Source organism: Oreochromis aureus, linkage group 4 (assembly GCF_013358895.1).
Source record: "Oreochromis aureus strain Israel breed Guangdong linkage group 4, ZZ_aureus, whole genome shotgun sequence".
Taxonomy (NCBI): Eukaryota; Metazoa; Chordata; class Actinopteri; order Cichliformes; family Cichlidae; genus Oreochromis; species Oreochromis aureus.
Genome location: NC_052945.1, coordinates 9316404 through 9330059, shown reverse-complemented (window position 1 = coordinate 9330059; position 13656 = coordinate 9316404). Strand labels below are relative to the sequence as shown.

The 13656-nt window shown below is 38.8% G+C and overlaps 1 protein-coding gene across 4 annotated transcripts in view; it reads left to right on the top strand.

Moving 5' to 3' along the window:
- Window positions 1-13656, top strand: part of stat5a (signal transducer and activator of transcription 5a) — a 52476-nt gene that overhangs the window by 25597 nt on the left and 13223 nt on the right. For 2 of the 4 annotated variants that reach the window (XR_005612795.1, XM_031729892.2), the window contains exons 2-6: window positions 6861-6917; window positions 9673-9816; window positions 9983-10139; window positions 11286-11375; window positions 13055-13229. Coding sequence is in view for 3 of the 4 variants with exons in the window: in XM_031729892.2 (XP_031585752.1) it covers window positions 9689-9816; window positions 9983-10139; window positions 11286-11375; window positions 13055-13229 (550 nt within the window). In the remaining variant the exon portion in view is untranslated. The other 2 variants (XM_039611037.1, XM_031729893.2) reach the window with 2 other exon arrangements.

Genomic DNA, 13656 nt, shown 5'->3' with positions numbered 1-13656 from the left:
TGTGTTGTCCTCTTTTCAAAACAGAAACTTTGATTGCTTGCATCTGATGTGCTTAGGGATATCTATAAATTCTGGCTATCAAAAAAAATAACATGGGTTACACTTTCTCCAGGTGGTCGCTGCATTAATATTTGCGGTTTTTGTAAGAACTTACTGTGAATTAATTTAAGTGGTCACATGTTTGAGCCTCTGATGAGCTGTACTTTGGCTGGCTTAAAGGGTTTGCGTGGAGGAGAATAACTGGCAAGATCCATGATAATGATGTAATAAGGATGTTTGGTCTGGCTGAGATAATGGATTTCATCTTGACTCCTGCTCTACACTCTGCCACATTTCAAGTTTTTGCTGTTTTATAGATCCATGTTTCTGCCCTGCTTCTTGCCCTTTCTGCCCCTTCTCATCTTACTATTCACAAAAGCGTTGCTCTGATGACATGAAGGATCTTTTTTTTGTGTCTTTTTTACTGCAGGTGACGTGTTTTGTCAAGGTGATTTGGTTCTTATATTGGGCCACAGTAGTTGTGGAAATGTATACCGCCATGTGTTTCTGGATGTAATACTGGATCTAAGTTATGGGCAATGCGGTTTTACTGTGACATGTTATTTATAACCGCTGGCTAAGAGTGGGTGTTATAATGCATAGTCTCTATGATGGAGCAGCTGGACTGTGGGGGAGAAGGAGGGCGAAGGATACAGGATGGGAAGCATAGCCGAGAGACGGTGGAGAGAGCAAACATTAAAGCTGGTTGTTTATTTGGGGCCTCTATTATTTACCTGGACAAATAAAGTTATGTGTATTCAGTGCTGTTGTATAGCTCTCCTCCTTGGGCAGCCTCTAGAATCAAGTGTGTCTTTATTCTGTTTTGTGTTTCTTTGAAAACTGCATATCAAAAAAAAAAATCTAAGTAAAAGAATAAAAGTACTCATCTATGGACAGGTATTTAACAGTTATGCTTCAGACTTTGACTTTTGACAGTTTCAGCAGCATAACTGACAACATAAAAACTACAAAACAGTCTCAGCGTGGATAGAAATGATTTTTAAATCATTATTTTTAAACTGAGCTGTAAACCTTTTTTTCTTCTTCACAACTGTGACTGCATTTGCGCTATGTATTAATTTTACACATCACAAATTTGTACATCTATAGTTCTGTGCAAGAGTCTTAACCTACCTCTTTTTTCTTTATCATTATGATATTGTAGGAAAATGGGGAATATGTGCAGTTATTTACACCTATTTTCCTGCATTGCATCTGGATCATTGCCATGCTGAAAAAGGAAGGCACTGTCAATCAAATGTTCTCTGGATAATAATGCATGATTGATCACATCCTAACTGTAATTTTTTTTGTGGTCATATTTCCATCAGTTTTTAAAAGATCCCCAATGCCACTGACTGAAACGCAGTGCCAAACCATGACAGAGCCTCCACCGTGGTTTACATTTGGCTCTAGGAACTCACTGTTTTACAATCTCTCCACCATTCTCTGTACATACTGACAATAATTTGATCCAAAAATTTCAAATCTCCGTTAGACCTGTTGCCAGTGATTTCCAATACAGTTTCTGTGTAATTTGGCATAACTCAGCCTTTTCTCCCTGTTTCCCTTCCTTAAGAATGACTTGTGGATGTCCATCCTTCTTTTCATCTGCTGCAGATAGTGGTTTTTTTTTAGGCATGCCAGGCCTTTTTTTAGCCTCCACTTGTCCATTTTCCTCAAATTTTTAAGGACCCATTGCATGCCATGCCAAGATATGCCAGGTTTGTAGCTAATAACCCTTTGGATACCACCTTGTATGTCCAAAAATACTATTTTTGTGCCTGTCAAACTGTGTTGTCTTTGACGTTTTTTCGTAGATTCAACAAAAAAATGTGAATAAACTATGTTAAAAGCCTAAAGATCCAATTTTAAAAAAATTAAAGTTGGTTCTTTGCCCAGTTGTCTGTTATGTGCAGACACAACACTGATTCATCCCTTGAATCAGGTGCTTTTTGTATGCTTGATTCACAGGCTTAACAAACAACAACAAGAAAAAAAATTCCTCTGAAAATGGTCAAGTTACAAGGGCAAGAATGAAAAATGAAAATGAGTCGATAAAGCAGCCAGTGTCTTAAGGAAAACTTTGAAAGACCTTCAGAAATGCTGGAGAACTATTGCTCAGCACCACTTTAAATAATTACAAGAAAGTAATAATTACTTTTGGTCCTTGAAAGTAAAATATTAAGAAGTGAGGGATGGCTCAAGATGTTTTAAAGGAGAGTACCATGTTACTGCCATACTAAATACTTTCTAGAACTCTTTCTAGTATAACACTACATTTAAAGCGTGAAGGATAGAATGTAAACTAACAGTTTACATGAGAATAAGGAAAAAATCAATAAATTTAATCTCTTGACTGTCAACAGCAGCTGGTTCAGACTCATGAACTCATTGAACTCAGTCGAAATAATAAATATGATCTGGTTTAAGTATTAAAACACTGGTAAGCGGCCCAGCAGTCAACACAGACAGATATTCAGTTCACATCATGCTTTGTTTGTTGAATTATCGCCAATTCTTTCGGAAAGTTCACCCAGACCTTAGCGACCAGTTTTACCGCTAAGACTAAGATCTGAATACCAGCATTGATCTCATAACTCACTTTATGAAATTAGCATGTGTAAAATGAAAAATAAGTAAATAAACATCATGTGAGTATTGTTGATAATCGCATTAGAAAGGTTATCACGAGGCAGCTGGTCGGTTGAACCAGTCGGTGATAGTGCTTCACACATGTCTGTAAAGTCTGTACTGTGAACTACAAAACCTTTTAATTTAGCATAAAATTAAAAAATGAAAGCAGATGCAGTGAAACAATAAATAAAGAAATAAATAAGACATGCAGAAGGAATGCTGGGTAAACATGCAGAAAGTGTGAGCAAATACTGTTGACAGATTCCTTTGTTCCTTAATCCTTCAAAGAGTATTTTATTCTGAGCATTCACGACCTTTACAAACAGTGTTTACACTTCTAAAGCCATATTTAAAGGCAGCTTGGATATTTTTCTTTAGTGATGAGACAAACCAGCCCATCCTCATGTTCTAACAGCTATTTATTATAATTTAAATGATATATATAAACTATGTAGAATATTTCGGTAATGCAAAAAGTGCTGGATTTGAATCTATAACTTGACTTCAAATAGGTTGTTTTCATCATTTTACACTGTGTTAAGTGACTATGAGCTGCTTCTGCTTATGAGAAGAAATGCCTCTATCAATCAGAAAAGCTTCTGCGTATTTTCTCAAATAGCGGTTAGCAGTTTTCATGCCAGATTAACACTCGTGTCCCTTAAAAGACATTCAAAGTACTCGCAGTGTTACATGACATGTTGTTGCCGTGTTTCCTTTCTGTTTTGTATTCTCAAGGTAAGACTGCTCTGAATGGTGGGTGGCACTTCAGTTTCCTTACAGGAAGTGCTGACGTTAATGAATGGCAATTTTTCCTCAGAGGAAAGAGTGGGTGACACGAGTTCGTTGAATTAACATGCCAGTTTATTTCGAGACCCCAAAACTTCTGAGCAGAGCTTTAAACCCACCCGTTTGTAACACTCTGTAAAACCCTGGTGTGACTGTGACGGGCTGAGAGAGGACATCAAACACACAGATGATGTTTCAGGGCCAGTGCAAGCGGGAGTTGTAGTGTTGTTTATGTTCCCTGAACGCTGGAATATAGTGCACCTTGGCTCACAAGCGAAATTAATCGGACCGTGTCAGCAGAGAAGGATGTCTGTTATTTGGATTGTTTGGTCTCTTTTCACACATACGCAGAGAGTACACGCAGAGCTTTTCTCTATTTTGAAGCTCAGAGCTTTCTGGGAGAACAAACTCTGTGAGGGTTTAGCTGTATTTCTTTTTTGTTGATTTGTCCTATAATCGAGACTTATTTAAGAGCTCGTTGAGTGGTAGGGATACTTTGAAGCTTCCCCCTGCTTAGAAATCAGTCTCCTACAAGGATTTAGCAGTTCACTTTAGCAGTTTGTGTGACTGGCATTAATATCTGTGATATATATTGGTTGGACAGAGCCTGCTAAATTGCTTTTAAGGCAGCAAATGTTCAGTGGCTATTTCAATTCACCTGTAATCAGAAGAAGGGGGAATAAAGCGGTCCTCCTCATTATGTTGTTTTTGCCCTTTCTGGGGCATTATCGAGAACCTTGTGCAGCTGGTTTAAGAAAGGGATTTGATTTATTTGTTTTTAGCCGTTGTGCAATGCTAGCTGGAACCTCTTCACTTGGATTTGTATCCAGGCGTTCCGAGCTCATAAATTTGCAATGAATCTGCACAGCGGGTGAAGTTGTTCATTGTGTGTTTGCCAGTAATGTGTGAATATAGTTAGGGGGTTTTTACTTAACTTGCTGTCCGGTTGCATTTTGTTTGGTATCTTAGAGAGCAGAAGCAATCCGTGGATGTCGGAAATAATTAATTTATTTAACTTCCAATTAATCAGTGAAACGAGAGTCTGGTGTTGGTGTGGCGTTGGATTGAATTAGTCGACCTGCTTTTTTTTTTTTTTCCGTTTTTGCGTGTGCGTCAGAGAGCGAATATGAGAGAAGCACAGGAAAAAATTTACTGGCAGTACAGTTTGCAGTAAATTTATATTGGACAACAAAAAGCTTGAGTGACTGTGAGAATGGCTTTGAAGATGGAGCAAAGGTTATCCTTCTTTTCCAAAAGAATGACAGTACAAATAAAAGAGACTGGCAACTGATAATCTTTGATGGATGAGCGAAGGCAAAAGTCAAGTGCATTTGTGCGTGTACTTCTTTATTCTCATAAACAAAGACTACAGATAAGCAGCAGGAACACTTTTGCAGTTCAAATAAAAACCGCAAATTAAGTTTTAGAACAGCCAACAGGCACAAGGAACTAAAACATTTTATTTTGCAAATGCTGTGTTTGTCAGAACTTTTTTCCAATTTATCTGGATTATAGTTTGCCCTTCCTTGTTTTCTGAAACGATACAAAAATGTGTGAGTCATCCGACTGAGATATTATCCTTTTGTATCAATTCCAAAGGCTTTTCCTCTCAATTAGTACTACTGTTTCCAGAAAACCAAGCCAAAAGTGCTTCATAGTTTCTGTTATGGGAAGAGAAACACATTAGAGGACATTAAGTATAAGGATCATTTTGAGCTACGATAATCATCTGCAGTAACTGCTTCGGTAAACCTCTCTGGTGGTATAAAACAGCACTTTAGTCTCTCTTGCTGCACAGTGATTTTTGTCTGTTATGGCTGTGGGTAATTTATGACGTCAAGCCGCTGCTGGTATTAACATGTGATTCTTTAATAACAAATCAAGGAAGGATTTCTAAGTGACATTTGTCTCCACTCTAACTTTCAGCTGGCCTTACAGTCTTGCAGTTTTTCAATAAGTTTAGTTTAATTTGAGTCACAACACGGTCAGTGTGCACAGTATGTGAAAAGATGCACATTACAAGCAGAGCTGCAGAGGTGATGAGTCAAGTGACAAGTTTCCTATATGCAGTGACGAGTTGAAATATTCTAGACAAAGCCTTGAGATGAAACGGTTTGATTGAAGCTTCTGCTTTGAGAGAGACAGCGTTTTGCTTACGCACCTCAAGTGGAAGCAACTTTTTAAGGCATTAACGGGAGTGAGCTTGGAGAAAGAAAGGCAGGAGTGCAGAGGAGCTAAGAAGAAGGCAGGGAAGACTTATCCAGACTGTAAAATAAAGATGTCACATTTTTGTCTAGAGCCAACATGTGGCGTCCTGATGTTTTGCTTCTTCAGGGTACAACCAACAGTGGGAGTTGTCTCAGTCATCATGAAAAGCCAAATTTGATGTGTTTTTATATATTAATGGATGAAATGCATGGCCTTTAGGTTGTAGTTTAGATAAAGCAACCGACATTTTTCAGCCATTTAAATGAAACCTGAGAGAACATTTATAGAGCGTCCCATTGGTTCAGGTTTGAAGCATGACTACTCAAAATCTTACTTTAAAAGAGCTATTTCGGCTGTGCTTTTACCCTTTGGTAATTAATTATTGTTATCAATCACTCACAGATTGGATGTTTTAGTTTAATATAATTTTGCAAATTTGTTGCGAATGTGGCTCATATTCTGACAATTTGCTTTAAAATGTGAACCAAATGTGATGTTTTGTTTTGCCCCCCCCCCCTTTCAGAATCAGTACTCCAAAATCTTTCAGATGTTCAAGTAGACTGGCTTCAGCAGTACCCCTGTATTGACAACTGAAGTGCTAACTAGCCGTGCCAAACAAGTTGTGTTGTTGTTTACACGCAGCACCCGTTGAATGACGCTCTTCTGTTAGCGGGTGATGCTAATTTATGCTCTGCAGTTTGTCGTGTTTTACAAACGTAGTATTTTTTTAGCGCCTTTATGTACTGCTGTGGTTATAAAGTTGCAATGAACTCTAGTTTTCTTCTTCTTCTTCTTTTGTAGCAATCATTTAGGGAATTGAACGTCTCTTAATTCTCTCTAAATCTGATTTCTGGCAACACTGTTGTTTTCCCATAAATGTCTTTTTAAGTGCATCAGCTTCAAAATCCCCACATAGTGAAAGAACCTTTCAGGCTTGGGAAGAATTTTCCAATATTATGCTATTATGTTGACATGTCCAGTTCATCTGGAATAAAGTGAAATCTGTTCAGTGGACTTTCCCTTTTTTTCATGCTTTTTGTTAAAGCTCTTGTCCTTGTGAAAAAAAGAGAGCTTCCTCAGAAGCGCCCAAGTTTGACTCACTTCCTCCTTTTGGTCTCTGTCTCTTTCTTTCTTTCTTTCATTCTCTGTTTCTCTCTCTCTCTCTCTCTCTCTCTGTCTGTCTGTCTCAGGTTTGTGGTGCTCCTTTTTAGAGTTTCCTGCTCTTACATGGTAACACAGAGCTGAAGGTAAGGTGGATTTTATTTATTTAATTATTTGAAGCCAAAGTGAGGTTAGTGATGAAATAGCAGTGACATGTTACAGTGAGCTTCCTGTACATGGAGGAAAATGGCAAAGGCAGATCCGCTGACTTGCTTTTACAGTATATTTCAGGTTCACGCCAGGATGTTTGTATATTGAGGTCAAAGTAAAGCAGTTGCTTGGGAGCGTTTAACTTTTTCTTGGGGATGAGAACTGAGGTGCTATTGGTTGTCAAACTGTGTTTGCAGCCATGTCTTTAAAGATCTGTTGAACACACTAAAACACCAGTTTGTCCCACTGTCTTCTGGCAGCACAGCAAACACTCTTTTAAGCTGCAGCTCCCATTATGTTCAGCGTTGGTCTATTTGTATGTTTGTGAAATACAGGTTGGTGTAGAAAGAAAGTCCTACACCCACGATGGGTGTCACAGAAAGAGGTGGTAGAAAAGTTTTGTGCTCTTCCTGTCGGCTCCTCCTCCAATCAGCTGATTTGCAGTTTTGGGCTGATGCTCTCTGCTGATTCCTTTACAGATAACATGTGTAGGTTATTCATTTGAAAAGCACTTGACTGTCTTTTCAAAAATCTGTCTTTATGCCTTGTGTATGCTTGTAGTTTTCTTTCACACAGACAATCTGAGAATAGTTTCTTGACATTTAACATGCAAGAAATGCTTATGCTTTTTTAGGACTTTTGTTTATTTTGAAAATTTAGCTGTAAAGGTCAGCAGGTGAAGTATAGGACACAATGAGAACCGTAAGAGCACAGGAACAGTAAAATAGGCTTTGTGTTGCCAGATTGTGTCGACAGATTGAGCGGAATTACCTTTTTGACCCTATTTCACCTTTGTCTACAAAGACATACAGTCAGTTAGCGAGCATGCATGTGAGCCCAGCTATTAGGCATTTATGACATCCACATGCACAGGAAAAGGCTTTTGAGTTGGGTTTTTGTTTTGTTTTTTAATCAAGTTAATTTATTGTCTAATTGGCTCATGTTTTCTTGTACAGATGACAAGAGGTCACTTGTGGAAGTCATGGGATATTTTTGTGCAGGGAAATGGCTACTGTTCTTATGCTTTATCTGTAGCAAAATGCACGTTTTCACATGTTCTTTATGAGGAAGTGCAGACTAACAAGGTAGAAAAAAGCACTCTTCAATCGGTACAACGTGGACAAGATATGTGACAGAGACATAAGCTACAATGGAAGAAAAAAGAGCAATGACGAAGAAGAGGATGAACATTTTTTCCTTTATTGTTTTTGTGTTTTTGTTTTTTGATGCAGTGTGTAGTATCAATTACATGTACGTGGATATAAAAACTATACATGTACTGTCAAGCAGAACCACTGACACCACAGGCACCTACAAATACACACACGCACACGCAAACACTCACACACATACACCACAAACTTCCCGCGTACTCATATCTCTCAGTCTTTTACTGACAGTGACTGTGCCAGTTTTGAGAAGGGTGAGTGGGTGTGTTGACTGGAAACAAGCAGCAGTGACCCAGTACAAAGCCCTCTCAACCAAGACCTAACCCTCAGTATGGAGTTGTTGGCTCCACAGAGGAGCATGTTTAAGTCCTCAACATGTTCAGTGAAGGAGAAAGCAACCCAAGCGGGCCGGGCAAGTGGCCTGGATCTGCAGTCGTAGAAGGAAAACAGAGACGTGTGTATTAGTCCTAAATTTAGTCACTTCATAAAGCGGATTTAATCAACGTATAAAAAGATAGAAGTGTTTTAGTCATTTGTTTACCATAGCCAATATGTATTTTTAAAACTATTTTTATCTGTATGACTGATTCTTTTGTGATAATGTTAAATATTTCACTTAAGAACATCTCTCTCTTTACCCTGTACATTTAAAACATTTGTAAAGCTGCTAAAACCACATTGTATCTCAGCTTGCATCCCACAAACGCAGGTTGTATCCCCGATATTAAAAAGTATCTTTCTCAAGGATTAGAATGATCAGAACAACACTTCTGGAGGCATTCTTCTCGTGCACAATTTTACAGCAAGTGTTTGTGGCGTGTTTTCACGTGTGTGGCAGAAGATGGGAAAAGATGCGTAGAGTAAAATCCATGTTTTACTCCTGAAACAGAATGGCCCTGACTAATTACTACTGGAGCTGAATCCAATTATCACTCGGTGGAAACAATTTGAATTTAAAAATATTAAGTTATAACAAGTTATTTTACATGTGGTGTCTGGGAAGTATTCTTTGCTTTTGCAGAACATTACCAGCTAGGATCAAACACCTGAATTGGCATAAATGTTTGTAACTTTCTGTCTATGTAATATTACACTATACTTTAAATGGCTTCATAAACTGGCTTTTAAATCTTTTAATTTAGGTGTCATGCTAGTTAATGAAAGGTTTTTAGGTTTATGCCAAATAAACATGTTGTTTGTATCATTCCACATACTTTAGCTGCTTTTTTGGTCTGTTCTTTTTTAAAAACAAAACAAAACAAAACAAAAAAACCTCCAAAACTCACCACCCTTCATATTCTTGACAAGCTATGGTTGTTGTGCTGATTTCTGCAGTCGTTGTAAAGGCGAGACACTTGGCAAATAGTAAAATGAAAGCGAAAGTTTCATAAGTTGATGAGAAGTGACCTGAAATGATCTTTTTCTCACCACTTTACATCCCTTTAGTTACTGTTTTCAGTTTAAGTATAGTAGTGTAACATATGTTCCCTGCACTCTAATTAATAATTCTCCCCTTTTTCAGCTTAAGGGTGTTGAAGATGGCGGTGTGGATCCAGGCCCAACAACTTCAAGGAGATGCCCTCCACCAGATGCAATCTCTGTACGGTCAGCACTTTCCAATTGAGGTGCGACATTATCTGTCCCAATGGATAGAGAGCCAGCTCTGGTGAGTTTATTTGATGCACGTGTGACCAGAGAATGTAAAGGATGTAAAAAAAAAAAAAAAAAAAATCCTAATCTTTTTTTTAACATTTCTATTAGTTCTGTCCAACATCTTACAATTTATCGTGTGTGTTTGTGTGTGTGTGTGCATGTGTGTGCGTGTGTGTTAGGGATGCCATAGACCTGGAGAACCCACAGGAGGAGTTTAAGGCCAAACGCTTACTGGACAGTCTTATACAGGAGTTGCAGAACAAGGCTGAGCACCAGGTTGGGGAGGATGGTTTCCTTCTTAAAATTAAACTGGGACACTATGCCAACCAGCTCAAGGTGAGGCTTTTATTCAAACGCCACTGCATACTTAATATAGTTCCTATTTAGTGCTTGGTTACCTGGCAATAGCTAGTAAGCAATAGCTGTTGTGTTTTATTTAGAGTTGCTTGGCTTTGATTTGCAGTGGGAACATGTGTATCAGCTGTGGCTTGTTTGTCAGACCGTGATTTGACCATCTGTGGCTAGAGAAATAAGGAATGGAAAGTACTGGTTCTCCAAGTACTGGGAATGTCAAAAACAAGTCATTGAAAAGCAACTCTGAATGAATAATTGGAACAAAACGTACTAAATGTCAGTATTACACCTACCCAGACTGTAGCGCTGTTTTAAGAAGAGCATAAAATTGTTTACAGTGTCACAAAATGATAAGCCAGTGATTGGAAGTCACAGCTGTTCAGCTTAACTGCCTCCCTTACTGTAGTTCTCAGAAAGAGCGCATGTTGCACAAAATGTTTTAAGAACAGGTTGTATCCACTGAGAGGAAAACAACAGGACAGCTCGAGCGAGGGCCTCAGTAGCTAGCCAGCTCTGCTATTTATGATCGAACTCCCTCTTCGCAGATCTGTTCTTCTGTTTGTTTTCTCCCCTCCCTGAGACCACGAGGAAAAACAGGGAGAATGGGGCAGGCTGCGCAAATCACACTGCAGTCCTGAATTCCTACCACACTGTTTCCCAGTTTATGGCGCTGAGCACACGTGTATTCATGTGGTTGAGAGTGACATGTTAAATGTGTCACTTGGGTTCCTCTCTTTCCTGCAAAAGTCAGAAAAATGCAGATATATCGCTACTGTGAATGATTTCTCTCTTTCTGTGTGGTATGAAGTGAAAGCACAACGAAAGCAATTCAACTTGAAACTTAATTCCTTCACTTAAAACAGGAAACAACAAGAGTATCACCCGCAGTTTTAAACTGAAACAAGATTTTGTTACACTGTAACAGACAAACCACTTAACTGGGCGTATCCTAATGAGTCATGGCCCTATATGAAGTGTGCTCATTAACTTAATAGGTTTTGGTGTGTCTGCAGTGTTAGCTCCAGAACCTTTGATTCTACTAAATTGGCGAGCCCTGTGTGCAGAAGCCGCTCTACTCGTCAAGAGCTAACAGGCCTTAACACAGCTCATGTGCTCCTTGTCTTTCAGAGCACGTATGACCGCTGTCCTCTGGAGCTGGTCCGATGTATCAAACACATCCTTTACACAGAGCAGAGGCTCGTCCGAGAGGCTACAAACGTAAGTAGGATTCACGTTTGTGCATCCAACATGTATGAAAATGAATAATTTCTGAGTGTATATGTGAAAAAGTATTTGCCACCTTCCAGTTTGTCACACTAATATTTTCAGATCATCAAGCCTATTTTAATATTAGACAAAGAAAAATACAAAATGCATTTTTTTAAATGGAGATTTTATTTATCAAGGGAGTTAACCAAACTCTTCGTGACCCTGTGGCAAAATAACCCCACCCCCAGTTTGTAAAATCATGATTTAACTGTGATTAACTGCTTTTTTTTGGAAAGTTTGACACATCTTGCCACAATCTCAAAGAAACATGAGAACAGCTGAGAAACAAAGTCACTGACATCTATCAGCCTTGAAAGGGTCGCAAAGCCATTTCTGAGGCTTTGGGAGTCCAGTGAACCACAGTGAGAGCCATTATCCACAAATGGAGAAAAATTGGAACGGTGGTGAACCTTCACGGGAATGGCCGACCAAATAAAGTTACTCGAAGAGCGCTTCGGCAACTCATCCGTAGGGTTCACATAGGGCCAGGAGGTCACAAAAGAACCAAGTACAACAACTAAAGAGCTGCAGGCCTCGCTTGCCTCACTTAAGGTCAGCGTTCAGGATTCAAGATTAAGAAAGAGACTGTGCAAAAACTGCATCCATGGGAGAGTTAGAAAGAGAAGATTACTGTTGACCAGAAAGAACACAAAGGCTCGTCTCACATTTTCCAAAACACACTTTGATGATCCTCAAAAGTTGAACCATCATACGGACAGTAAAACATGGTGGTGGTAGTTTGATGGCCTTTGCTGACTTAAATCCATTTAGCTTTATGCTTACATGCTTCAGTTCAAAGCAAACAAACCATTGATGCTTTAAAACCCTCTAATGTGGTTGAATTAAAACAATTCTGCAAAGATGAGTGGTCCAGAATTCCTTCAAAGGGATGTGTTTTTTTTATTTACTCAGGTTGTCTTTGTCTAATATTAAAATTTGTTTAATGATATGAAATATGTAAGTGTGATAAATATGGAAAAACCAAAGAAATCAAAACAGCAGACACACACCTGTGGCTTCATAGCCTGCAAAACGCAAACTACATAATGGTGGCTGATTCGGAAAGTGGATAACTATTCTCTGTTTCCTGTATTTGTTTATCCTAGAGGGTCTCCTGAGTTCATTGTATTCGAACATTATAAATGTGATATCGTACCACAGCCTATACAGTCATGCTTTAAAATGGCCTTGTAAAACCAAACCATTTGTATTTCCCTACTTTAACAATGCAATATACAGGAAAGTCAGATATTTCACACTTTTATAACATGCAGTGAGTTATAAAACCATAAAGCCAGCCGTGCGTAAAACATCTTCCTTGAACTCCTGTGGTGAATTGATTTTCAGTCACAACATGCCTTTTCTGTTAGTGGAGTGAATTTTAGCCCGTTACTGAACCTTTAGGTACAGTAATGCACTTTTTCAAATTGTGGTGACCTTGCACTCTGCCTGAGAATGCAAATACATTTCTTCCTTATCAACGTGCACCGTTGCCATTATCCTTGTGTTCCCAGGGAATTTCTACAGTTAAATAGTGCAGGTGCTGGGGTCTATCCATCGGTCAGTGCATCATGTTCATGTCTGTCTCTGTTTGCTGGTCTCTCAATTTCATATTTTGCAATTGACAGTCAAACTCTCCAGTGGGTGGAATGATGGACAGCATGTCTCAGAAATACCAACAGATCAACCAAGCTTTTGAGGAGCTTCGCCTGCTGACCCAAGACACTGAGAACGATCTCCGCAAGCTCCAGCACAACCAGGAATACTTCATCATCCAGTACCAAGAAAGCATGCGCATTCAGGGTGAGACCAGAGGGCTTGCATCTTCTTAGCACTGCACAACAATAATGACAGAATCAATGTTTGTACTAATGCAGTTTTCACAAACCTATTACCTACTGCAAATATCAAAAAAACATATAATTAATGTCTCTAACTGTTGTTAGTCATTTAGATTTGCTGCTGTACCATTTTAATTCCTTGTTGAATCAAGAAACAAACTGTAGTTTATCTGCTCAGTTGTTTGGTCAGCAACTTGCTTCAAATAGATCTTTTTTTTCCAATTATGCTGCTCCCTTTCGGTTAATCAGTCTCACTTAGTCTGTTGTGTGCCGCATGTCACTGTTCAAATTAAATATAAAAGATCATTCTTCATACAGCTATCTGAATTTTGTGTTGAGTCATGTAGATTAACAGCGGGAAACTGACAGCTTCTGTAACACTACAGATT